At 34.6% G+C, this 25,619-nt stretch overlaps 2 protein-coding genes and 1 long non-coding RNA gene across 4 annotated transcripts; 2 read left to right on the forward strand and 1 right to left on the reverse strand.

Annotated features, from left to right (window-relative positions):
- Positions 1-1,112: 1,112 nt before the first annotated feature.
- LOC123885361 lies at positions 1,113-3,438 on the reverse strand. Of its 2 annotated transcripts, XR_006801143.1 has the most exons (7): positions 3,380-3,435; positions 3,044-3,183; positions 2,673-2,762; positions 1,921-2,042; positions 1,671-1,800; positions 1,462-1,582; positions 1,113-1,330 (listed from the first exon to the last, which is right to left on the reverse strand). It is a non-coding gene; the product is annotated as an uncharacterized LOC123885361 (long non-coding RNA). The 2 variants fall into 2 exon arrangements; XR_006801142.1 differs by lacking the exon at positions 3,044-3,183 and having other exon boundaries at positions 3,380-3,438.
- Positions 3,439-4,299: 861 nt separating this feature from the next.
- Positions 4,300-6,315, forward strand: LOC123886500. The gene is made up of 4 exons (XM_045935817.1): positions 4,300-4,321; positions 4,868-5,653; positions 5,942-6,096; positions 6,163-6,315. Exons 1-4 carry the CDS (start codon positions 4,300-4,302, stop codon positions 6,313-6,315), a joined length of 1,116 nt encoding a protein of 371 aa, XP_045791773.1.
- Positions 6,316-11,752: 5,437 nt separating this feature from the next.
- On the forward strand, positions 11,753-12,350 carry LOC123886503. Its single transcript, XM_045935818.1, has 2 exons — positions 11,753-12,233; positions 12,343-12,350. The coding sequence occupies exons 1-2, from the start codon at positions 11,753-11,755 to the stop codon at positions 12,348-12,350; spliced, it is 489 nt and encodes a 162-aa protein (XP_045791774.1).
- Positions 12,351-25,619: the final 13,269 nt, after the last annotated feature.

The raw sequence follows: 25,619 nt of genomic DNA on the forward strand, positions 1-25,619 counted from the left end.
TGTTTGAATCCAATGTCAACACATCTGAGAGAACATCTGAAACTATCGAAGGAGAACCTCAGAACCCTAAACCTATGTCTGAAGTGGTAGAAACAAAAATCCCAACTTCCAATAACCCTGATTCAACTGAGAATTTGGGATCTGCTGCTGAGAAGAAGAATCTAGCCTCTGAACCTGTTGAAACTGAAATGTAAACAGATGACAACCCTATAGAGATTGAAACTGAAGATGCTGGTAGATCACCAACAATTGCTGAGTTGGTGACTGAGAAATCAACTCATGGTATTACTGAAGAAGATGTCATGCCAGATGTTGAGCTTCCTTGAATGAACCTGAAGAGGCTGAGACTGCTGACAAGGAAACCATGAAGGAAGCTGCTGTTGAAAAAGATGTTGAGACAATTGTCACAACATCTGAGTCTTCTGATGAAGAAACAAGAACTGCTCAAGAGGGTACTTCTGCTGATGAAGAGGATACTCAGTCTGAAGAGAGTAACCAGTCTATACCCACAAATGAAACACTACAACAAATTAAGGCCTTTAATAGCGCTTTACTTAGCTTTTAATAGCACTTTAAAGCGCTATTACTGATACCGCTATTATAAGTTCTGTGCCTACAATAGCATTTTATAAGCGCTATCAAATGTCCACTTTTAATAGCGCTTCTTGCAAAAACCGCTATCGTATGTAAGTTGGCGCCATCTGCTAGGACTTTGGAAGCGAGTTTTAATAGCGTTTTATTCTAAAAGCGATATTATATGTCAGTTATTTAATAGCGCCCGTGTGTAAAGCGCTATTATAGTCCTTCCAGCAAACAACTTTTAATAGCGCCCGTGCCCAGAAGCGCTATTATAAGTCCTTTTTCAAATTAAAAAAAAAATCATTTTTTGTCTAAATTTTGTAATATACTGTACTTTGATAACCAAAAAAAAAAAAAACTAAACAAATTTTATTAATCAACAACACATAAAAAATAAGTGACGTGCACTACAACATAACCAAGTATGGGATATAAAATAATCCAACAACAAAATACAACTCAAAATTTCAAACTTAATCAATCCTTTGCTTATAGCATGTATGAATGACACCACTCAGCTTCTAAATCGTTGATCTTTAGTACAAGAGAAAAGTCTTAGTTTAGCTCATGTGATGCCTGAGTACTAATGCTTAGAGGCATATGCAATTACACATAATCAACAGAGTCACCTAAAATGTCTACAGATGAGTGCAACGTGGACCATTTCTTCCCATTTAACAAAGTCACTTTGTCATTAGATCTTTTTCGACTATTTGATTTAATCTTTCCTCTGGATGTAGAGCTTCTTAACCTGAAAGTTATTCATAGTATATAAGATACAAGAACGAATTTAAATTCAATGACTCCCTAGGGGTTACAATTGAAGAAAAATCATTGGCTCATAATGTGCTAAAGCACGAAATGTAAACAAATTTCACATACCTCTAGAAAATTGTCATTGAACTACCCATACAGAATTACGTCAAATGTCATTTGACCTTCACCACATCAAGCTAATTCTTTGAAAGCTATAAGACAAGCTTGTAACTCTTTAAAAAATTTACTGCCAAAGAACCAGAAAATCCAACACTTAGTGTTCAAACTTGAATGAAACATAACAAATAACACTAACAAGAAAATAAGCTACTCACAAGTCATGTCTTTGGGAGTAATATTGAGAAGTTTCACAATTAAAAAGAAGCATGATAAACTTTAATACCGGGAGACACCAACCAAAAATATAAGTTCTCAGTGACCTTGCCAAGTGAATGCTCTAATAGGCTGACAAGAAAATCAAGAAGCCAGCTCAAAACCAAAAATATAGGAGAAATTGTCAAACTAGATAAACTACAAGCTTTATTATGATATCATTGCAATGACTTATTGGTTCGAATGAAGCACCTTCGACGGTGGCTGGGCATATCAGAACTGTTGCTGAGTAGATATTGATGTCATTTTGAATCCACAACCCTCAAATGCAGGGCTTAATCATAACAAGACTTTCAAATGTCTTGAAACAAAGACTACAATGAACATGAATGAGAACATGAAGTTATTACTATTATCATGAAATTACTCATGTGATATGAATATAACAGGTCCTATCGAAGCATTTGACAATTAAAGAAAAACTTGTGAGCGTTTAGGATGTGCCAAATATATTCAAGACATAAGATACAGCCCTCGGTCTCTGCTATAAGACAATACGTGAAAACTTTGATTGCTTTTGTATCTCTTGTTTATTGTTTTTCTCACAATGAACATGGTTATGTTCGGAGACTTATCTTAATTTACTAAAAACAAAACATCCAGAATAAGTGAGTGATACTTTGTTTCCATGACTAAAGAAGTCCAACATTAGAGAGCATACCTTGACTAAAGAGTTCTTTGAATATAATAATAACCCTGAAGTAAAAGACTAGCTATGTGGATATTAAAAGAGAAATCATCATTTCTAACACAAATTGAATCACTGATGTACAATAAAAAAAGGCTCAAAATACACAGGGTTATCTAAAGCCCCTGCATACATTTGGTCGTAAAGAAAACTTGAAATATAGGTAACATTCAGTATATAGTAACTTAAATAGATGAGTGGAGTAAAGAAAACTTGAAAGAGCAGGCATTCCAAAAACAAATCAGCAGATACTCACAATAGGATGGGCAAGTAGCTCTCTAAAATTGTAGTTGTAGATGTTTTCTCCCAGCAGGGCAGAAAGAGACAAGTGATGAAATGCCAAATCCTAACAGTTCGCAAAAAAAGGTGCATTCAATAATATCATATATGCAGATATATAGAAAATATATCATAGACTACTATGAACTATCCTGTAACCTCTAAAGCGTAAGACCATTTGTTGCCCTAATTGAGAAAGGAATTGCCTTAGCTACAATATTTTCCTTAATTATGGGGAGTAATTAGTAAAGACAAAATGATTGTAGGATCTACAACTAATTGCAAATATAACAAAAAGGCTATATGAATATATATCATGTCATGCAAATCTACTATATCCATTGTTACCTTGTTTAATACAAGATTGAGGCAGTTCTTTGCTGCATCAACACTTATATTATTTGACAGAGATGTTCAAAATACACTCAACACAAAAGCAACTAATTAAATTGTTGGAAAATCACTCTATCAATGAATTACCTTCAATTCTACAAAGAGCAAAAAAAAGATGGTGAATTAGAGCAAAAGGAGGAAGAAGAATAATATCCAATTTCAAGGAACAAAAAAAATACAGCTAGCTAGCTGTATTTTTCATTTCTTTACTACAATTATATAACCAACACACTTATTTTCAGATTATTCTTTATTAATAAACCAAATATTAAGATTAGTTACACAACATACCTTTGGCAAAATGAGTTGCAACCCTTCTATCTTGTTGATTTGCTTTCACAAGAGACACATGCACCACACAAATCTACAAAACATTGTTAAAGCAAATGAACTTAAAATTAGAAAAAATATAAACATTGCGAGCGAGACTGTGAGGAGAGCTAAATAGAGATGAGAGTGATATTGTGTGAGACTATGAATGAATGAAAATGTGAGCATAATGGTGACGCAATTGCGGGTAGACGCGAGGCAGGAGATGTCATAAACTAAATAAATACTCTAGAAATAAATTAAGTGGTCATTCCATGGCATATAAGTTTTCCTTTTCAGCCGTTGATAAGTTGTAAGTAACCATTTCTAACATAACTAGGCACAAGAAAACAGTATCATACTTTCATAACATTTATAATAATAAAATCTAAAAGATACATGTTAACTAATCAGGGAAGTAGAAACAGCAGAATATCGTAAGCTATATTGCTCATAATTGAAACAAAAACACTTGATTATCATTCACATGTTAACTTGAGCATTGGTTTTAAGAGTGAGATTATCATTCACGTCACACTTGATTCTTGCAGTTACCCTTCCATATCAATCAATGTTCTCCAAATTAACACCAAATGCAAAAAAAAACATCACCATAGTTATGAATTCAATGTAATATTATACAGTATAATAAAAAAAAAACTTACTAAAGACGGAATGTCAAATTATGTTACACAGATACCTAGAGACGGGTTCTAACGAGACGTGATTCAATTGCGGTGAATGATGGAAAACGATGAAGAGTTTCTGGGTTCAATGACCTCTGGAACGATGGACGGTGGTGATTCTGTGTTCAACGACCTCTGGAACCATGGACGGTGGTTAATGATGGGGAAGATGTTTTAGGGTTTCAACGAGTTCTGGTTTCAACAAGTCTTAAGATTATGGGGTTTAGGATTTCAACGAGTTCGTGAGTATGGTTGAGTGACGAGGAAAGAGAAGAGTGAGGTTTTTTGGGTTCAATCGATTCAGGAGAGCGATGGAGAATGAGTGAAAAACGATGGAGGATTTCTAGTTTCAATTGATTGAGTAGTGAGAAATTCTGGATTCAATCGGCTAGATGAGAAGAAGAGGGTTCCTGGTTGTGGAAGAAATTTTGATTGAGTGATGAAAAGGGTTCTGGGTGAGGTTGAAGAAACTGAGTGAAGAAGGAGAAAAAGGTTCGCGAAAAATAAAAGAAGGTTCTGGTTTGCCTAATTATTTTATTTAAACTAGAAAGACGTATAATAGCGTTTTCAAACAAAGCGCTAACATAGGGGTACAATTATAATAGCGATTTAAAAGAAAGTGCTATTATAGACTCCGAATATTTTGGTTGATAACATATAACAACGCTTTTATGGAAAGCGCTTTCGTAAGAGTCACCTATAATAGCGCCCGACGAGAAACCGCTATTGTATGTATCCCTGTGCAATTTTTAATACCGTTTTTTCAAAAAGCGCTATTAAATAGGCGCTATTATAAAGCAAAATTGTAGTAGTGAAAAGGAGAAGGAAGTTGAGAAGTCTGTAGATTCTGAGAAAGAGAAAGGAGAAGATGTTGTTGATGTTGAAACTTATGAGACCACCAAACCTGCTGAAAGATCAACTGGTGGTATAACAAAAAGGCTGAGGAGTTGTTCAGGCAAGGCTGTGCCCACTGCAAGCAAGAATCCTGCACCAAGAGTGAAAACAAAAGGTGTTGGACCAGTGAAAGGATGGAGCAAAGTCTTTTCTCCCACCAGCAAGAAGAAGGAGACCCTGAAAAGGAAGAAAGAGTCATCAAGTGACTCAGATTATGATGTTGCAAAAATCTCATCTCCCACTCCTAAGACAAAAACTACTGCAAAGAAAGCATCCCAAACTGTTGAAGAAGCCCCCAGTGACAACATTTCTTTCCATCGTGCTGCTTTTGCACTGAGATGGGATTACATTTACCAGAGAAGACTAGCTGTAGAGAGGGAATTGACCAAAGATGCCCTGAAATGTCAAGACATCTTGGACTATATCAAGGAAGCTGGTCTGCTGAAGACTGTTTGTGATTCCAGTCCCTGTTATGAGCTCCTGGTCAAAGAGTTTCTTGTCAACATTCCTGAGGAGTGTGACAATCCACTGAGCAAGGACTACCCCAAAGTTTATGTCAGAGGTAAATGTATCAATTTTTCTCCTGTTGTGATCAATAATTACCTAGGAAGTTCTGTAGAGCCTAAGGCTGAATTAGAGGTTGCAAATGATATTGTGAGTTCTGAAATAACTGTTGGTAAAGTCAAAGTGTGGCCCAAGAAAAAGCTGATACCCACTAGTAAGCTGAATGTAAAGTATGCCATCCTAAATATGATAGGATCAACTAACTAGGTACCAACTAAGCATGCAACAAATGTTGCAACCAATCTGGGTAGGTTTATTTATGCTGTAGGAACCAAGGTTGACTATGATTATGGTTCCGTTATTTTTGATCAAACCATTAAGCATATCAGATCCACTGCTGTGAAGATGCCTATAGCATTTCCATCTCTGTTATGTGGAATCATCTTGGATCAATATCCAGACATCAAGGTTGTGACTGATACTCCTAAGAAAAGGGAATCTGCTTTCACTTTTCATCACAAGCTATTTGGAGATCATAATGTTGCAGATCATGTTGGGACATCTGCTGATGGAGCTGGTACCATGACCAAAAAGGAGATCATTGCTGCTTTAAAGGTTCAATGTCAGGAGATTGATAAACAGAAGGCTGAGCTTGAGGAAAAGAAGAAAATGTTTCTGAAGATGATTGAAGGACTGGAAGCTGATGATGCACCTGTCAAAGCTAGTGCAAATGTTGCTGCTGCAGGTGAACAACATAATGCTGATGAGGATGAAGCTTATGACACTACTACAGATGCAGAGGATGATGACTCTGAAAGCAGTGATGATGAATGATTATGTAATCTTTTTGTTATTTGTTTTTACTGTACTTTGTTATTTGGTTTGTGGGTTCTGTGCCCTGGATTTTAGCACCTTCTGAGTGCATGGTTTGTAACTTTGTTTAATTCTGAACTTTGGATACTATACTTTCCTATTTTGGCACATTTTGTGGCTAAAAAGGGGGAGTAGTACTTTGGTTTGGTTTGTTTGTTTATGCTACAATGCTGTTGTGTCTTTTGTTATGACATGTTTTAAGTAGCAGTAAGCAAGTATTCAGGAGGAGTAAATTCTTTTACCCTGAGGTGATGCACGAGCTGATAAATTCAGGGGGAGTATGTTGCTGAATGGATGCTGCCCTGATTGGACGAACCTGTGCTAGAAGTTGTGCTCCCATATGTTGAAACATCTTTGATAACATAGGATGTGTTGTATGATTAATCATACTTGCTCTGATACCACGCTAGATAAACATGTTAAAACATCTTTGCTAACACATGTTTTATTTTGCTCGAGGCTATTTGATGATGACTCCGCTGCTGCCGCCTCTGATACTTATTTTTTCACATATGCGAAATTTTGTTTAAGATGCTCTAACATCCTTCATTTTGTGTGATCATGGTGACTTGAAGGATTGCGCTTTTTATATCTCTCAAAGGTGATTAAATGGCCTGAAATTGTTTTAGCCAAAAATTGCCAAAGGGGGAGATTGTTGGATATTTGAATTGGCTTAATTTTGCTAAAACAAATATGCTAACAAGATGTTGGAAAACATGTTACAACATCCTATTTGCTCAAGGAAATATCGCGCATTTAATATGAGCATCTGATATATATGGAAATCCACTTAAGAGCGCGCTTATTGAAGATTTGATCTGATCAGGTGTTTTAAGAATAAGTCAGACTTAATGGAATAGTTGTATGACTTATCTTATCTTCTAAAGTCCTTTAAACACTTATGGAAAGTTTTGATATATCCTTGATGAAGATTAAAAATGTATCATATCACCCTTTATGGCTCTCAAGGAGCGTCCTAGCATTTGTGAAGCAAGAGGAGCGTGCTATTGTGCTATATATATGAAGACCAAGTTCAAGACTAAGCATCTCATTGAAAAGTATTAGAAAATACATATTGAGTCTTTGTTGAGTCTGTATTTGTTTATTGTGATTCTTACTTGTGGATTCAATAACACGAGTTAAGAACTGAGTTTATTATTGTAAGGTTACTCCTAAGCTTTGAAGTACAAAGGTAACTGTGTGTGATTCACTTGAAGCTTTTAAGCAAAAGTGAAATATTGTCTTGGTAAGTTGTTACCACATTATTCCCAACATTGTATAAACAACACAGGTTGTGTTGTGTGAGTGGAAGTGAGATGGGATCTCATGTCTAGGAGTTCCTAAGCAGAAGTTACATGAGTAGTGTCGAGGTTATAAGACGTAAACCAAGGATTTGCTGGAGGTCTTAGTTTGAGACGTAAATCCAAGGGTTTGCTGGAGGTCTTAGTGACTAGAACTATTAGTGGATTTCCTTCCTGGATTGTTATCCCCGAGAGTAGGCAGTTGGCTGAACTGGGTTAACAATCACTTGTGCAATTTACTTTCTGTCAGTTTATTTTTACATGTTATGTAAGATGTGCCAACAATCAATACAACATTATTCATAAAGCTGTTGTTGGGACATCTTCGATAACATCATTCTAGTGATACCAGAATTTCGAATTAAATATCACTCAAACACACTTTGTGGTTCATGTCAAAGAGGAAAGATTACAAAATCCTCTTTTAAACCTAAGAACATTGTCTCTACCTCAAGGCCATTGGAACTTCTTCACATTGATTTGTTTGGGCCAGTTAACACTGCCTCTATCAATGGAAAGAAATATGGATTGATAATTGTTGATGATTACAGTATATTGACTTGGGTAAAATTCCTAAGAACAAAAGATGAAGCTTATGATGAGTTTAGCATCTTCTGCAAACAGATTCAAAATGAAAAAGGCTACACCATTTTAAAAGTAAGAAGTGATCATGGTGGGGAATTTGAAAATGAACCTTTTGAAACTTTTTTTGAAAAATATGGCATCTTGCATGAATTCTCTTCTCCTAGAACTCCTCAACAAAATGGGGTTGTAGAAAGGAAGAATAGAACTCTGCAAGAAATGGCCAGAACCATGATGCATGAAACAAATGTAGCAAAGTTATTATGGGCAGAAGCTGTAAACACAGCATGTTATGTTCAAAATAGAATCTATATCAGATCTAAGTTGAACAAAACGGCTTATGAGTTGTTCAAGGGAAGAAAACCTGACATTTCTTATTTTCATCAGTTTGGATGTACTTGTTACATTTTAAACAATAAAGTCCATCTAAAGAAATTTGATGCTAGAGGTTATAAGGGTATCTTTATAGGATACTCTGAACGCTCTAAAGCATACAGACTGTATATTTCTGAAACACATACTGTGGAAGAAACTACGCATGTCAAATTTGGTGACAAAGAGCCTGACCAAGTGTCAGAGCTTGTGGAAGGTTTCTCTAAATTTCAGGTATCAGAGGATCAGTATTCAGACATTCCAAACTACTCAGAACATTCATTTTCTGAAGAACCTCTGAACATGACAGTTCCAACAGACTCTGAACATCAAAGCAATGAAGCAGCTCCTGAACCTGCTGTTGATGAGTCTGAAGATGATGAACCCCCAAGAAATAATTTCAAATACAAATCATCTCATCCAGAGGAACTGATTTTAGGCAACAAAGATAGTCCAAGAAAGACAAGATCTCAACTTAGATGTGAGGAATCTTTAGTTGGACTTATCTCTATGATGGAACCTTCAAAAGTTGATGAAGCTCTGAAAGATGATGCTTGGATAGTGGCCATGCAAGAAGAGCTGAATCAATTTCAAAGGAATGATGTATGGACTCTGGTGCCCAAACAATCTCATAAGAACATTATTGGAACAAAATGGGTATTCAGAAACAAGCTGAATGAGCAAGGTGAGGTGGTAAGAAACAAGGCTAGAATGGTTGCACAAGGGTATAGTCAGCAAGAGGGGATTGACTATACTGAAACTTTTGCACCAGTAGCTAGACTCGAAGCTATCAGGTTACTTCTATCTTATGATGTTAATCATGGAATAACTTTGTATCAGATGGATGTTAAAAGTGCCTTCTTAAATGGTTTTATTTCTGAAGACGTGTATGTCAAACAACCTCCTCGTTTTGAAGATATCTCAAACCTAGAACATGTTTATAGACTGAAGAAATCACTGTATGGTCTGAAACAAGCTCCAAGAGCTTGGTATGATAGACTCAGTAATTTCCTTCTTGAAAAGGGTTTTGAGAAAGGGAAAGTTGACTGCACACTCTTTAGAAAAACAACCAAAGAAGATATTTTAATCATTCAAATATATGTTGATGATATTATCTTTGGTTCTACTAATGCTTCTTTGTGCAAGAATTTTTCTAAGATGATGCAGGATGAATTTGAAATGAGCATGATGGGTGAATTGAAGTTCTTCCTTGGAATTCAAATCAATCAGAAGAAGGAAGGAACATATGTTCATCAATCCAAATACACTAAGGAACTTCTGAAGAAGTTCAACTTAGATGACTGCAAGATAATGAACACTCTCATGCACTCAACAACCAACATGAGCAAAATAGAAGATGAAGGAAAAGTAGATCAAAAGGTCTACAGAGGTATGATTGGTTCCTTACTCTATCTGACAGCCTCTAGGCCTGATATTTTATTCAGTGTTTGTTTATGTGCAAGATTCCAGTCAGATCCTAGAGAATCTCATCTTACTGCTGTAAAGAGAATCTTTAGGTATCTGAAAGGAATAACTAATCTTGGATTACTTTATAAGAAATCCAATGATTATGTGATGAATGGATTATGTGATGCTGACTATGCTGGAGATAAAATTGAAAGAAAATCCACAAGTGGCAATTGTCAATTTGTTGGTGAAAACCTTATCTCTTAGGCTAGTAAAAGACAAACTATCATAGCTTTGTCAACAGCAGAAGCAGAATACATTTCAGCAGCTAAGTGTTGCACATAACTACTCTGGCTAAAATACCAGTTAGAAGATTATCAAGTAAGCAGTCACAATATTCCTTTATATTGTGATAATACTGCAGCCATTCATTTATCTAAAAACCCTATTCTTCACTCTAGAGCCAAACATATTGAAATTAAACATCATTTTATCAAATATTATGTTCAGAGAGGTATAATAGATATTAAGTTTGTTGATACTGAAAATCAATGGGCAGACATATTTACTAAAGCCTTACCTGTTGAAAGATTTGATTTTATAAAGAAACATCTGAACATGTTTTCAATCTCTGAATAAAAATTTTGGCTTCTAAAGTGTAAGAGGTTATGTATATCAGAAGTTCTGCTTCAAAACATCTGAATGCAAAATCTCTGAAGTACTTACCTCTGATAGGATCTTTTCAACTCAAAGGCTCTGACCTATCTAAGTGGAAAACGTTTAACATTCGCTGCTGAACAATTGTCCACTAAGATGGTAGTTACCAAATAATCTTTTACACGTGGCTTTTCTGTCAGGTAGTGGGTGGTTAATGATGACTTTTGATATTCAAACTTTTGTCAAATAAGAGTAACTTCCCAAATTTGCCATTTTTATGTTAACTGTGCGCATTTAAATAAACTTACACTATACACTTGCACACTTTTCACTTCACAACCTACACTTTCATCTCTCTAAACCTTCAACACAAACTTCTTTCTCTCTCGTTAGCTTCAACCAAACCTTAACCTTCATCATGTCTACTTCAAAGAATCCAATCGTTATTCCTCCCTATCTCTGCAAGAATATGGCATACACCGGGAATGAAATGGAATTTCAAGAATCTCTGCTAACACTAGTGCTTGAGAAGATGGTGGATTTCAACAGTCTGAAGGCAAACAATTATGATATGGAGCCTTATTTCACTTATCAAGGTTGGAACAGATATTTCGAGATGTTGAATGGTCCCATTTACCCAAATCTTCTCAAGCATTTCTGGATGAAAGCTAAGATCTTTACAAAGTTTGAAGCTCAGCAAGAGGAACTCCTAGCTATTGAGAATAATCCTAGTTTGAAAGGCAAATCTAGGAAGGAAATGGGTCTTATGGAATTCAATGGTCCTCAAATTAGGTCAAACGTCTGTGGTTTGAACCTAATTTTTTCAAAGGTACACTTCAACGCACTACTTGGATTAGTAGACAAAGGGCTGTTTATGGAGTTGGGATGATCTACTACCACTAATCGACTTTACTTATAATAATAGTTTTCACTCGAGTATAGGTATGGCTCCTTTCGAAGCTTTGTACGGGAGAAAATGCCAAACACCGCTTTGTTGGTATCAAGACGGAGAGAGCTCTATATTCGGACCAGAAATAGTCCAGTAAACAACAGAGAAAGTTAAACAAATCCGTGAAAAGATGAAGGTTGCACAGAGCAGACAAAAGAGCTACTTTGATCGAAAAAGAAGACCTCTCGAATTTCAAGAAGGTGAACATGTATTTGTGAAAGTCACATCAACGACTGGGGTAGGTAGAGCTATTAAGGCTAGAAAACTCACTCCAAAATTCATTGGACCATATCAAATTCTTCGTCATATTGGTCCAGTAGCTTATCAAATCGCTCTACCACCTTTTCTTTCGAATATCCACAATGTTTTGCATGTTTCGCAATTAAGAAAATATGTACCCGACCCATCTCACATAATTGAACCTGATGAAGTCCCATTGAGAGAAAACTTGTCATATGAAACATCTCCAGTAAGGATCGAAGATAGGAGAATCAAACAACTACGAGGGAAACAAATTTCCTTAGTAAGGGTTGTTTGGGATCAAGCAACTGGGGATTCAACATGGGAGTTGGAGGAGAATATGAGATCACAATATCCAGAATTATTTCGAGGTACACAATTTCGGGGACGAAGTTTTTTTTTTAGTGGGGTAGTAATGTAACACCCAAATATTTTTAACTTGTTTTATATGTGCCTTGATAGTAGTTTTACTTTGTGTAGACCGATAATTAATTTACCCTTTAGACTATGAATTTAAGAAAAATAATTTTAGAAATCAATCATGAAATATTTCGGTAGGCTATGATAAAATTTCAGGCTTAAAATTCTACCGAAATTTAGACAGTGCCTTAATCGACCGTATAAATTATATCACAAAAAAAAAATAATAATAATAAATTCACTGTATGGGATAAGAATTACACATTATGCATCATGGTGGCTTAATTTTCTTCACAAGTAAAAGTGGAAACGTGGACTTAACTGAAAGTAAAAACGTGGACATATATTTACCATGTAGAAGTAGAAGTGAAACTCTATAAATAGGACCTTAGTGTTCACTACCTTTCACACAACCATCACTTTCAAGCTGAGAATTACTTAAAAGGTACCGAATGTCTTTTTTCATTCTTCTCATAGTCGTATATTCTTTTATTTTGTTTGTATTTGTTCTTTTAAAAATTGATCTCCTTGGTTCACTTTAAAACCTATAGTTACTCTTCTTTATATCCACTAGCTTTTAAGTTTAGGTTCTTTTGTTCCTTTTGTTTTAAAACTTCTAAAACAGTCATGATATCTGTGCAAATGTTGATTATGTCACTAGTTTTTCATTTCTCCTAGTGTTTAGCTTAACCAAATTAACTCGTGTAAAGTTAAACATCTTTCTTCCAAAATTTAAGAACATGGTACTACTTGATCAATTATATTAGTCACTGGTTGTCCATTTCTCTGTTTTAGTTTTGACATTTAACTCATATAACCATGTTGATTCTTTAAGTGATAACTAAGTAAGGTGTAGCCATGTAAGGTGTAGCCATGTAACAGGATAGTAACAAGAGAGGATACTTCTAAAAATAAAATCTTTGGATTAACATGATGAGTTAAAATATCAAGTATTTGGTCCTTAATAAACAAGATTTTAACTCCACTTGATTTTGTCACTAATTGGTTACAAAAGAAAAAGAAGATAGATGAAGGAACAGAGAATGAAGCATGATAACAGGATCTAGATCTGTCATTTTGCAAAGAAAATTATAGTGTTTTGAACTATCAGAAGATATAGTTGCAAGATCTCAAAAATTTATAAACACATATATATGCTTAAGCAACAATGATAGGCCATTTAACATATTAGTGTACGTTGGCTCTCCATCTTTTATTCTTAGAATATAAATTCTTGTGACTTATTTTTTTTATCTCAGTAATGTTAGAATTTTGAGTGTAATGATAATAAGTTAAGAGTAGTTATTTTGATAAGTGGATAGGTAACATAGAAGAAGGAGATTGCACAAGTTATTCTGAAAAGCTCAAAGGTAAGGGGTTATACTAATAATAAGTTGGTGAGCACAAGAAATGTGGTAATTGTATATATATTATTAGTTATAATTAGGAACTTGTGTACTTAATGTTATAATTATAAGGTAACATAGAATTGATTAAAATAAGTTAATATGCAGGGGACGATAATCCCTGTAACATTGAATTGATAAAAGTAGAACTCCCTTTTAATATATGTGGTATGTGAATACAATCTATATATGATCTTAACTCATTTTCTCATAATATAACACAGCATGTTCAAATAGTTAGAATAATAATTCATGATACATTCTCTACATCTTTGAACTATCTATTGTAAACTATGTGTGTACTTGAAGCTGTTTATGGTAAAAAGTTGAGGTGAACATGAGTTTCGGATACTAACTATACTAAATTGACTAATAATAAAGTAAATCAAAGTCGATGAGTTGAATAATTAATCACCTTTAATAGGTGAAGAGCAAAACAGGGTGTTTCTTACAGTACTAGAATGTATGTAAGACTGAGGATAGGTCCGGCTGGGTCGCCTCAAGACCTAATGGGGATCACCGGCGTTTTGAACTCCTACCAATAGTCAGTGATAGCAACTCTGACTGGAGGAAATCATACAACCCGACGTGGTGAAACCTGACTGTGCAGGACTATCTATAATAAGGTGTAGCGCTCGGGCCAGAATGGTTGAGACATAATTGATATATGTCGGTTGCATACAACCATGATATGGCAGTTGAAACGGCCTTACGCTCATAATAAAAGTCTCCATGGAGTCGGTGTGTCAAAAATAAATACCAAATAAGTTAAGTAAACTAACTTTGGATAATGAATTTTTGTCTCGGTTTATCATTTGAATTCGATAAGGACTAACAAATGTTGGGTGGTGAGAATTATTTGACTAAGTGCTATAATGTCTTGAATGTGAATAATCTTAAGTGATGATCCTAATATATTAACTTATTGATGCATGCTTCTGAGATGAATTCTTATATTTATCATAATACATGCTTCTGTGATTAGCTATCAAATGTTCTGTGATACATGCTTCTGTTATTAACTATTAAATTTTCTGTGAAACTGCTTATGATAACATGTGATTCTTTGTTTCAACATAATTTTATGTCTAGACATGTATAGTAATTAGAAGAGATAAAATGCATGTAATTGTATAATACTATGTGTAACCTTGTGATCTAATCGCGTGGTAAGCTTGTGTACGAGTATTTCACCCTTACATTACAGATAATGCCGAGGGAGCCGCTGAACCACTCGGGAACCCGGAGAATTGAGTGTCTAGAGGAGATGGGTGACGCTGTTTGGGAGCTGGATAGAGCGTCACAAACCTTGACTTTTACTGGATTCATGAAGACAACTGAAGGAATAGGAGGATTACTTGTTTCATCTATCATACACCATATTACCCTGGAGATGGTGCTGCCATTAGAGAGGATGATAATGGCTCTCAACCTTAATGGAGTTGGAAGGGGTTCTCACTCTACTGGACCTAGGGGACCAAGGCCTCGTGTTGGTCGTACTGCCCGTATGAGAGTGTGTAGTCGTAGTCCAGTTTATTATAATTTTGTGAATCATCAAGCAAATTTAAGAATGAATAATAATGAGAATCAAATTGTACCTGATGAAGATCCTTCTGAAGACTCTAGTGGTGGAGAAGCTAACAGGAATATTGGAAGTCTCCCTAATTGTCATTAATAATAATAATAATGGTTAGGCAGTTTGTAAGATACTAACTAATGGTAGGATTAAGTCTTGAAGCCTTTTGGATTATTATAATAGACTAGATAAGTCTATATGCTTCGTGACTCTCTTTTGTGATTCTTGGTGGCAGTAACTTCTAGGGGGTAAGGTGTATGACTCATGATTAGCTAAGAATAGTTTGATCTAATTAGGAACTATTTACTTGCAGGTTTTGTGAAATAGTTTAACTATACCTGTCAAGTTTAACTATGTAAGCCTACTGGCATGGAAATTATGACTTTGTGAAATATATGATGCATATTCTATATAATAATGTGTTTTCATTTTATATTTATTAATTTTTATTCAGACTCAAAGTAAAAATAAAAATGTATTATTGTTATTCCATTACAAGTAAAATATATAAATAGAGTTAATTCGTATTCGCGATAAAATTTTACGACTTAACACCATTTTCTACAGTTACTGAAAATGGGGTGTTACAATGCATATAATCAACACCAAGGTAGTTCAACCCCAGCAAGACTTTCTAGTTTGCACTGGTGACCCATTCTTCATAGATGGTTATCCAATTGTCTCTGAACTAGATTGTGAAGAAGTCATTCAGAACTACTTGAAACAACTTAGGAAGGAAGGCCATCAAGTAACAAGGGAAATGGTGCCTAAGGAGCCAACTGCTAGTGTGTATACTATGAGGAAAAGGAAGTCCAAGAGAAAAGCTGAGACTCAGGAAGAACAAGTTAAGCCAGATCTTCTGACTCAGAAGAAGATCAAAATGGAACAAGCTGCTGAACTGAGAACTAAGCACAAGCATGAAGCCCCTGCTGAGAGGGTGGTTGAAGAATCTTCTAGAGCTCGTAAGAGGAAAATGCAACTGGATGATGATGCTGATTCTGAAGGAACAGATTCTGATGAGCAAACTCTTGCTGCTAGGCTACAACAAAAACAAGCTCCTGCTCCTAAAGGTAAAGCTCTTAAGATCTCTTATTACACGTGTCTTAATTGTATTGGCCAACCAAAATTTATTATTATTTTTTTTTTTAAAAAAAGGATAGGTCACGTGAAAGCAATATAGCATAATCAATTCTTGAAACCTATCCTTTTTAAAAAAAAAAAAAATAATAATAAATTTTGGTTGGCCAATACAATTAAGACACGTGTAAAAAATATTCCATGTCATCAATTTTTTGGTCAAAATAGTCAACGTGGGGGGCCAAAATCGCACAATTATGAAACGTGGGGGGCCAAAATCGCACATTTGAAATGTGGGGGGCCAAAATCGCACAATTATGAAACGTGGGGGGCCAAAACTGCAATTTAGCCAATAAAAAACTATAGCACAATTTAAGTTGATCAAGAAAATTAGCTGATTAATTTGACAAAATAACTTTACAAACAAAATTGGAGGAGAGATTTAGTCCATATTATTTGTCTATATTATAAAAGTTCAAAACCACGGTCCTAGTTCTTGACATTGTGGGAAATAGTATAATGCAAAGTCAAAGTACAGGTGAACAATCTACAGTAGAAACCTATGTTCTTTTTTATAACTTTTGGAAAGGACGTGTTCAATTTAATAGAGAAGACGTTGTTTCCAAAAGCATAGGTGAACAATCTACAGTAAATAAAGCATTGCAATTCAAAGTCTACCATCAATACCATCATATGGTCTACGCCTGAAAGAGAAACAAATGAAGGCATGATATGCCACATTGAGTATTTGCAGTCACACTCAGCTGACGTCTCACGAATGGATCAAATTGAAGGCGAAATTGGTTGCACTTCAAGTGAGCTCCTCCGCTTCTAATGGTAGTTCGAACTCATCTGTGCAATCTTCGACGAATAAGCCATTTATCAAGTGAGCTCCTCCTGATAAATGCAATTCAAGCTCTGAACTGCCGATTCCAGATTATGATACAAATACTGTTTCCAATAATCAGCATTCGGAGATTCTACAGCGCCCATTGCATGTTTGATGAAATGACTCTTAGTGGTATTTGCTATTTTTCACTTATAAATGGGTCCTTACAATTCAAACAATGGGATTCGAGGCACCAGAGAGTGGTTTTCCTATCACAAATTTAAGAGTCATTCTTTTGGAAATGGTGAATGGCTTTATGAGCCTTATGATTAGTTAAGCCACACAAGTAGTAAGAAGTATGACTACCTTGTAACTCCTTGTCCATGTGTTGGATGGTTACTGCTGGATCACTTTTTAGTACACAAACCACTGGCAAAATTGATTTTCTTGAAATTGAAGGTTTACTTTATAGTGGATTTAAATCATATATTTGTGCATTTCTTTGTAAGATGGATACTTACACCTCCAACTTTAAGGGTGGCTAGTACACAAACAAAGATGATAACAGCTTTTCCCTCTTATTTTTTGGCCAAGGATTACACTATTAATGTGACACCAAATCAACTTGAGAATTGCAACTGGGAGGAATCACTACTTTATCATGATTTCCATTTGCCAATGTGTCTGAAAGTGGTTATTTGAAGCTCATTATTGGTTTTAATGGGATGATTTTCCTCTATGATTATGGACATGCTAGGAATGTAGCATTTGGAGACACTTGTAGCTTCTCTAATGAAACTGACAATTTTTGTTCCATGGTTAAACTACATACTGTAAACATGATGGATGGTGCAAAAGCTAAATGAACAATAAAATACACATTAACATAGAAACACTACTAATTTCACTGAAATGTAAAATTACAGAAGATATATTTACAAGCATCATAATCACTTTATAATAATCAACTTAATTATACAAACTATTCAATACTTAAACACACATTCAATTCTACTCCTCATTACATCTTTACCTACTACTACTACAAGTACTACTAGTACTAGAGAGGATTGAACAAATTACTACTAAATACATGACAGCAATAAAAACATAAAATAAAGAACTAAACCAGAGAACTCGCAGCCAGAGGAGACTCCAGAGTTCGGTGGCTGGGGACGAAGAATACGTGGACGAATTTGAGAAAGAGGAGGAGCATGATAATGCTTGTGAATGCCAAACATTTCTTTTGGCAAAAGAACTTTTGTAACGGTGTATATCGCAATCGGTTGCCGATAATACACTGCCCGAGTCACGATCGAGTGGTGAACGATCGGAGTCTGAAGCTCGACCACAGAGTTGTTGATTGCGGTGATATTGAGCAGATAACCGTCCAAATCCACAGATTCGCTAGATAAGGTTTGTCTTTGCACACTCTTGATAGATTGAAGATCGGTTGGAGTAATGTAAGCAAGGATCTTCAATCTATCAAGAGTGTGCAAAGACAAACCTTATCTAGCGAATCTGTGGATTTGGACGGTTATCTGCTCAATATCACCGCAATCAACAACTCTGTGGTCGAGCTTCAGACTCCGATCGTTCACCACTCGATCGTGACTCGGGCAGTGTATTATCGGCAACCGATTGCGATATACACCGCTAGATAAGGTTTGTCTTTGCACACTTTTGTCTTGATCAGATTATATTGTTGGAAAGGCAGGAGTGAATGAAATTTGTACGTGTCTGAAGCTGCTGATAGGTTGTTGAAAGCTGTGTCAGTAGGTAAGAAGAGTGTGAAATTTGAGCCGTCTTGTAGCTCAGCATCAATGCCGAGAGTGGAGATGAAATTGGTTGTTATACTTAAATCTTCAGAGTAGGATAGTACTGTTGTGACATTAAGGGAGGTGGAGGAGAGTGTAATTGATAATAGGAAAAACAAGAAGAAGAAGAAGAAGAAGAAGAAGAAGAAGAAGAAGAAGAGGGTTATTCTGATTTGTGCCATTGTTGTGTTGAGTGAGTTGTTTGGAAGAAAACAGAGAGAAACAGAGCAAAACAGAGAATGAATGTGTTTGGAAGGAAACAAAGCAAAACAGAGGTTTCTCTGATTCTTCGTATTGATTTGATTTTTGATTGTTGAATGTATTTATAGATAGAAAATGACTTAGGGGGGAAGGAAAAAGAGCAATACGTGAATCAGTGCGCAATGAATATAGAAAATGACTTAGGGCGGAAGGAAAAAGAGCAATACGTGAATCAGTGCGCAATGAATTTATGTTCAGTGGAAATAAAAGGTTAAAGTTGAAGTGGACCTGGATACTATACAGTCACACTCTGCGTGCACTCATTCATTCCTTACTGTCTGATCATGATCAGACGGTCTAGAATTAAAAATATATTCTAATTTTATATAATGTGAAAAGTTTAGTCATGGATCGGACTGTCAGAAATTCTTACTGCACCAAGGCATACAATCAGTGACTACACAGAATCTAAATCAAAATCTTCCACTTTCCCTCTCTTTTTTATTTTTGGTATAGAACACTTTCCCTCTCTAATATTAGGGATAAACATTTTTTTGTAAAATGAAAAACAGTTATTGCTATAAATTTAATTATACTCCCAATTTGCATTTAGTTAGAATTCTTTTTAACCATAAAGTTTTATTTTTAGACTAAGATGGCAAGTTGGCAACTCGGATCCTTTTAACTTGGACCAATACATAGAATTGGTGTAGCATCAACCATTTATCACACCTACTAGATTGAAGGTTGCTATATGTATTTTTTATTTTTTCTCTAAAATAATTAATTATAGGTGAACACAATAGAAATAGTAGGTGATAATTAAATACTAACCATGTACACGTTCTACTTTTCATAGTTTAAATTATAGTAACTTGTCTTGGTTATTTCACATAAATTAAAAAATGTAACTAATTTTATATGAGAAAAAGAAATTATAAGTTATTTTATAAAATTGTCTTCCCTTAGTTCTTCACCAAAAAGAGTTTGACTTCACTAATAGTGTTTAAAAAAATAGAAAATAATAAATAGTTAAGAGTATATTAGAACAAATAGCATTAATACTTATTATATTGTAAAATTAATTTTAATTTGATGCTTCTAAAAAAAATTGAACAATTAATTTTAAAATGGCTATTTGGGATAACTTTTAGTTCCTTAAATTTTCTGACAGCCCAATTCAGTTTCTAATAAAAAGTAAAACTCAAATTAATATTAATCTATAACATTTTCATACTGGAAAAAAATCAATCATTAATTTGTTATATGGTTAAATATATTTTTGTTCCCTATTCCCTATAAAATTACCAAATTTTGTTTCTAGTCTCTATATAAAAAAGTGACATATTTTGGTCCCTAAAAAATTATTATGCACGTAATTTTAGTCTCTTTTATTAAATTCAATATGTATTTTTAAATAATTATTTTTTAAATATGTTTAAAACATTATAAAAAGTATCTCGGAAAAGATTGATTTCTAAGTCGAGATTTTTTTTTTACTTTCATCTAAATCTTTTGATATTTAAAAAATTCATATTTAATTATTCTTATTTTAATTTTTTTTAAAGTTTTATGAAGAAACTTTTTATAGCATTCAAAACATGTCTAAAAAATAATTATTGAAAAATTTAAAATTTTAAGGATAATTAAAAAATTTTAAAAATTTTGAAAAATAACAGAGACTACAACTATAAGAATAAAAAAATTCTAGGGACCAAAACATGTCACAAAATTATAATTGTATTGTGCATTTGATTAGTTAATTATTCTCTTTGGTCAAATTTCAATAGTTGATTAATCGTTAATTTAACAATTGAGATATAATACCATAAAATAATCTATTAGAATAATCCGACTGCGATTTGGTCACAGATAGGGGTGGCAAAATTTAATTTACCTAACAAAATTTAATGTGGTCTCTTAAAATTTAGTCACAATTTGGTCACACACACATTGATTATAATGGCTTCTATTTACAATCTTCTTTCCTTCAATTCTAAGGGGGTGTTTGTTTCCTGGATTATAAATTTATTCCCAGGAAGGAATGTGACTTTGGGAATCTTTAATTCCTATGTTTGTTTCAAGTTTTAAAAAATTATGCCTAGGAATTTTTTATTCCTTGGAATATAAATTACACATGACTTTCCCACTTTTCATTCCCATGTTAAATGGTGGGAATCTTATATTCCCATGGGAATAAGATGTAACCATCCATAACTCCCCACTCCCATTGTTTTTAACTCATTTATTTTTTTATTTTAATATTTTAAAATGTTAATTGAATTTATTTTAAAAATGTTCCAAGGAACTTTATTTATTTACCAAACACATTGATAGGAATAATACTCCCAGCAATAATGTTCTAAGGAATAATAATCCTAGGATTATAATTTTAATCCCCGAAACAAACACACCCTAAGTACTTGAATATTGAACATGTCTCAATATTTTCTGAATGAATAATAGTGGAGGAAGGAGACTCTATTTATAGTTTTTCAGCTGGGTTTGGGCTTTTTCTGTGCATCCATCGCACCCATCGTGGCCACGATGGCGTGTATTTTCGCTTTTCGCCTCATCGTGGCCACGATGGATCAAATCGTGGTGCGATGGAAGATTTCTTCAGGATTTTCTACGTGTTTTTCAAGTCATCATCATGCCACGATGACAAGCCATCGTGGTACGATGGAAAAGATTTTTTGCAGATTTTCTTCAATTTTAACCGCCTTCTCAACGCGCCACGCCAGACCTCATCGTTGGTACAATGGTTGCGCTGCTTTATTACATTTTTTCTCTTGTTTGCTGTTTTTTCCACTTTTCTTGCTTCTGGGCAAGTAACTTCACTTTTCCAGGTGTTTGCTTGCTTTTGGGCTTCAATTGCTATTAAAACTACTCTAAATTACTACTAAAAACAACATATAATTGGTTGTCATCAAAAACCTTCAGAGGTTATATTATAAAATTAAATCTTTTGATACTTTAATATTTTATAACAGTCTTGAGTACCAAGTAACATAGTAAACCGCTTTCTGAAGTTTCATTAAACACGTGCGCCTTGGTGTACAAGTTAGCACGAAACAATTCTTCAAGCAAATCTTCGAAAGATTGCGTACAAAAATAAAGCACTTGCTGGCGCGAGATAACCTGTCATGGGATGTTGTTCCACATGCTAACACATCTGTCCCAACACTTGGCTAAAAGATGTTTTTGCAAAATGTAGCCACCATACAAAAACCCAACACATTATTTTTATGATAAGCGAGAATTTCATTTAGACGATTATTAAACTTAACATCAAACATGTCCCCGTGAGCTTAGCTCAATTGGTAGGGACATCATATTAATTGTGCAGGAGCCCGGGTTCGAACCTGGAACACTCCATTTATTTACCTTTAAGGTGGATTTTCTAGTTGTTAGGCTACTTGAAAAAAAAAAAAAAAAACTTAACATCAAACCTATTTTGATCTTTTTCTAAAAGCTTAGTGACTGGTTTTTTTTTCTTTTCCTAAAAGCTTAGTGATTACTGACTACAATATACTATATATACCCACACATTGCAAAGCACGGTGTACTACATTATACTCTTTTGATTTTGTCTATGTATATACTCTCCAGGAGAAATTCTCGCATGGTCTCCCCATTAACACTTAATCCTTAGGCTCAACCAACCAAAACTTGACACATCATTTAATCTTTTTTTTTTTTTTTACAAAACACATCATCTAATTAGAAATATATTTATGGAATTTATTTATCTTTTTTCCTTTTCAAATTTGTTGGATATTTGTAGAGCTGGGTATGCGGGCTAGCCCGCCCCGTTTAACCCGCCCCGCATATTAAACGTGGCGAACAAGCCCGTCGGCACATATAAACGAGTTACAATATTAAGCCCGAGTTCGGTCCGCATAAGCCCGCGGGTTAAACGGTTAACCCGCGGACTATTACCAAAAAAAAAAAATCACTTTTTTAAAAAAATAAACTAAATTAGTAAAATATTGATATAATGAAAGCTTAAAAAATATATTATTAATAATTTTATGTTATAACATATAAATTGTAACTAACAAATAAAAATAAATAAAGTTTGTGATATCATTGAGTTTGTCTATCTTCTCTTTGTAAGTAATGCAACTAAAATCAAATTCAAGCGATTCTTATCGTCATTTTTGTACCATCCATTTTAGTGAGAAAAACTTTCTACATGTACCCAAAAAAGCATAAAAAGATTAACAGATTCAACTTAACCAAATCACATCAAGGTAACCAAATTATTCAAAACATAATAGCGGAATATACCCCCAAGAAAAATAACTACTCATTTGGACATGTATCTTTTAAAAACAAGCAAATATATATATAGCTAAGACAAAGTAAAATATAGTGAAAAGGAACAAAAGATTATAAGTAGAAGAACATGCCTGAATCCTGATGTTTTGTGTTGTTGTCTACTTGAATAAAATTGGAGTGTGTTGTTGCTTTTTATAATTATGGTTTAGACTAAGTCTTTTTTTTTTTGTGGTTAAAAAAGTTGAATTTGGACATGGACCAAGTTATTTATATTTGATAAATTTTGTAATTAATTATATATAAAAAAAGAGGGCGGGCCACGGGCTAACCCGCGAACCCACGGATTTAACCGGCATAACCCGCGGTTTTAAGGGTCCAACCCACACGGGCAAAAATGTAAACGGGCCAAAAAAATTTGGTCTTAAGTCCGTGCGGGCTGCGGGTTAAACGGGTCGGCCCGCGGACCTTGGTCCATATACCCGGCTCTAGATATTTGTGTGTTGGCCTCATTTTGCTAAAACAAATATACAAGCAAGATGTTGGACCAAATGTTTCAACATGTTGGGTACAAAAGATGTTGGACCAAATGTTTAAACATGTTTGGGTACGACAGTCAGATTGCCCAAATCTCGCGCATTTATTACATGTATCTGCTATATATGGAAATCCACTCTGTTGGAACAAAATTGATTTAAAAATGTTTGCCCCTAAATCTATGAAGGTTTTGATGATAACAAAGTATTTATATACAATTGGAGATACTAAAAATTTATTTTAAGTGTGCAGAACTTAGATACAGACAAGCTCTGAACAAGACTCAGAAGTTAAGTTCTCAGAGGTTCGCAAGAACTCAGAAGATAAGAATCTTCAGAAGTTATATGCGTCAGAGGATGAAGACATCAGAACTTGTTAAAGTCTGAAGTTAATCAAACTCTGATGTATATCTAGGATTGTGTGAAGATTCGTATTTGAAGGTCAACTCTCTTACCAATGAAAAAAAGGACCTCTCAACCTTGATCAGAACAACTACTTACATTTTGTCTGTCCACAAGGGAGAACGTGACTTATCAGACTTCTTAGCTGAATAAGGAAAGTCTTCTCTGCACATGGTCAAAGTTGCTGAAACTCTTACTCTGTTTTGGAAACGACCAAACTGCATCAAGAGAAGCTGCTTAAAGACAAAAGGTTATCTTCAACAATGGTCGTCTTTGCAACGACTCTTTCTCAGTTATATATATACTAGAAGAATCAGTTTGCAAAATACAACAATTACTACACGCGCTCGAAAAATTCTCATTTGCGAATACAAGCTCTGAACCTCTGAACAAGTGTTTCTCACTCTTAGTCCAAATACTTTGTAGTTTTTATATACTCACTGTATTTGATCTTTAAGGTTCTCTTAAGAGCAGTTGTATTACAATCAACGAACTTTATATACTTTGTTAGATTGAGAAGTCTCTTGCTGTGTGCTTGAGCATTGTTGGTGAAGTCTCTTGCTGTGTGCTTGAGCAATTGTAATCTTGTGTGATTATAGTGAAATCCCTTGGAAGTGCAAGGGGACTGGACTAATCTCGTTTTGTGAGAGGAACCAGTATAAATTGGTTGTGTGCTTTTCTCTCCCTCTAATCTTGTTATTATTTGTGCTTTTATCCGCTGCGAACTTAGTTAAGTTAAGAACTTTAAAAAAGTTTTAACTTAGCTAAAACACAATTCAACCCCCCCTTCTTGTGTTTTCACACCTTCAATTGGTATCTAGAGCACTGGTCTATTACTTTCACTTAACAGTGAGACAGTAAAGATCTTGTGAAAACATTATGTCTGGAGGAGACGAAAGTACTAGAACTGGTGAAAACAGTTCTGGTAGAGCTGGTCCTGCTTTTGGTCATGAATATTTGAATAATGAATCATTTGAACACAGTGGCAATAGAAAAGCCCCTTTACAGTAACATTACTACTATAGATCATGAGCTGTGGGATTTGGTTGAGTTGGGAGTAACTTTCGAAAACTTGAATGAACATGGAAGGTTGTCCATTGAGCATAGAAAGTTACTTACACCAGCTAACCTAAAACTCTACACTAAGCATCATAGATTAAAGGATATTGTTGTTGGTGCTATTAGACATGAAGATTATGTCAGAATAGAGAA

The sequence above is a fragment of the Trifolium pratense genome, linkage group LG5 (assembly GCF_020283565.1).
Source record: "Trifolium pratense cultivar HEN17-A07 linkage group LG5, ARS_RC_1.1, whole genome shotgun sequence".
Classification (NCBI taxonomy): domain Eukaryota; kingdom Viridiplantae; phylum Streptophyta; class Magnoliopsida; order Fabales; family Fabaceae; genus Trifolium; species Trifolium pratense.